The 1,051-nt window shown below is 43.9% G+C and overlaps 1 protein-coding gene across 2 annotated transcripts in view; it reads right to left on the bottom strand.

Moving 5' to 3' along the window:
- si:dkey-70p6.1 (uncharacterized protein LOC570575 homolog) overlaps window positions 1–646 on the bottom strand; it is a 30,019-nt gene extending 29,373 nt beyond the window's left edge. For both annotated transcript variants that reach the window (XM_037683930.1, XM_037683931.1), the window contains exon 1: window positions 434–646. In XM_037683930.1, coding sequence (XP_037539858.1) covers window positions 434–567 — 134 coding nt within the window. In that variant the 5' untranslated portion in view covers window positions 568–646. The remainder of the gene's footprint in view (window positions 1–433) is intronic.
- Between the last annotated feature and the right edge of the window lie 405 nt (window positions 647–1,051).

The following is a 1,051-nucleotide window of genomic DNA, read 5'->3' as shown; positions in this document are numbered from 1 at the left end:
ATGGATGGATGGATGGATGGATGGATGGATGGATGGATGGATGGATGTTTCAAAAAGAGTTTCTCTCACAAGAAACGCAATGGAAAGTTTTATAACAAAAACATAGAAAGTTTGTTGCTTTATAAAATGTGTTTTTAAAATAATTGATCAAATGTTTTGTTAGGCTTAAACACATTTTGTTGTATAATTGTTGAAATATATATATTTTTAAAAATCATAAAATCTTGAATATTTTCCTGTTGAGTTGTTGAGTTTTTAATTGAAAAAGGTTACATCGCATTTTAGATAATAAAAATGGAAGAAAAAATAAACTCAAGTGTCATGGCCTTGAAGTTCTGAGTACTTCAGATTTATAAAGTGCTGAGTTTGATCTTTAGTTAAACCCAGACGGTGCAGACGGTGCAGCCGGTCACGTGTGTTCAGAAAGTCTTACCTCTGGCAGCCCACGCACAGCACCACGATGAGGATGGTAACAACGAAGGCCGAGGCAGCAGCGATGACGCCCAGCAGCAGGACCTTGCCGTAGGGAGGAGCCGTGAAGTTCAGCCCGTCCTGCATGGAGGCCATGTGGGAGCGCTGCCGCTCACTCGCTCACGCTCACACCCTTACACTCATGCACGCCGGGAAGGGCCACTGTCCACTGGATCTGCAGCACAGAGGGGGCTTCATTACACAACGATCAACTCTTCAGCAAACAATAAGGAGGCGGACGAAGCACCAGAACCATGAGTGGAAACACTGATAGAACTCAACAGCCTCTAACGTCCACAGTGAGGTCACATGACCTAGAGTGAAGAGGTCCCTGAACAAAACACTGGTTAACTTTTGGAGCCATTTTGGTTCAGCTTTGTCTGACCAGGGACCAGAAATGTTGAAGACCTGAGCTTCAGACCTGATCAGTCCACTGCTCCCCATCTCTCTGGCTACTTTTATCTTTTCCCCACATTTTTTTCATTTAGCCTTTATTTATCCAGGTAGTCTCATTGAGCCACGAGAACTCATTTTCAAGACAGACCAGTTTAGGGAGCAGATGGGGGTTAAGGGCCTTGCT

Source organism: Nematolebias whitei, chromosome 11 (assembly GCF_014905685.2).
Source record: "Nematolebias whitei isolate Nwh7 chromosome 11, NemWhi1, whole genome shotgun sequence".
NCBI lineage: Eukaryota > Metazoa > Chordata > Actinopteri > Cyprinodontiformes > Rivulidae > Nematolebias > Nematolebias whitei.
The sequence above is the reverse complement of the archived record's forward strand: the minus strand, read 5'-3'. Positions and strand labels throughout refer to the sequence as shown.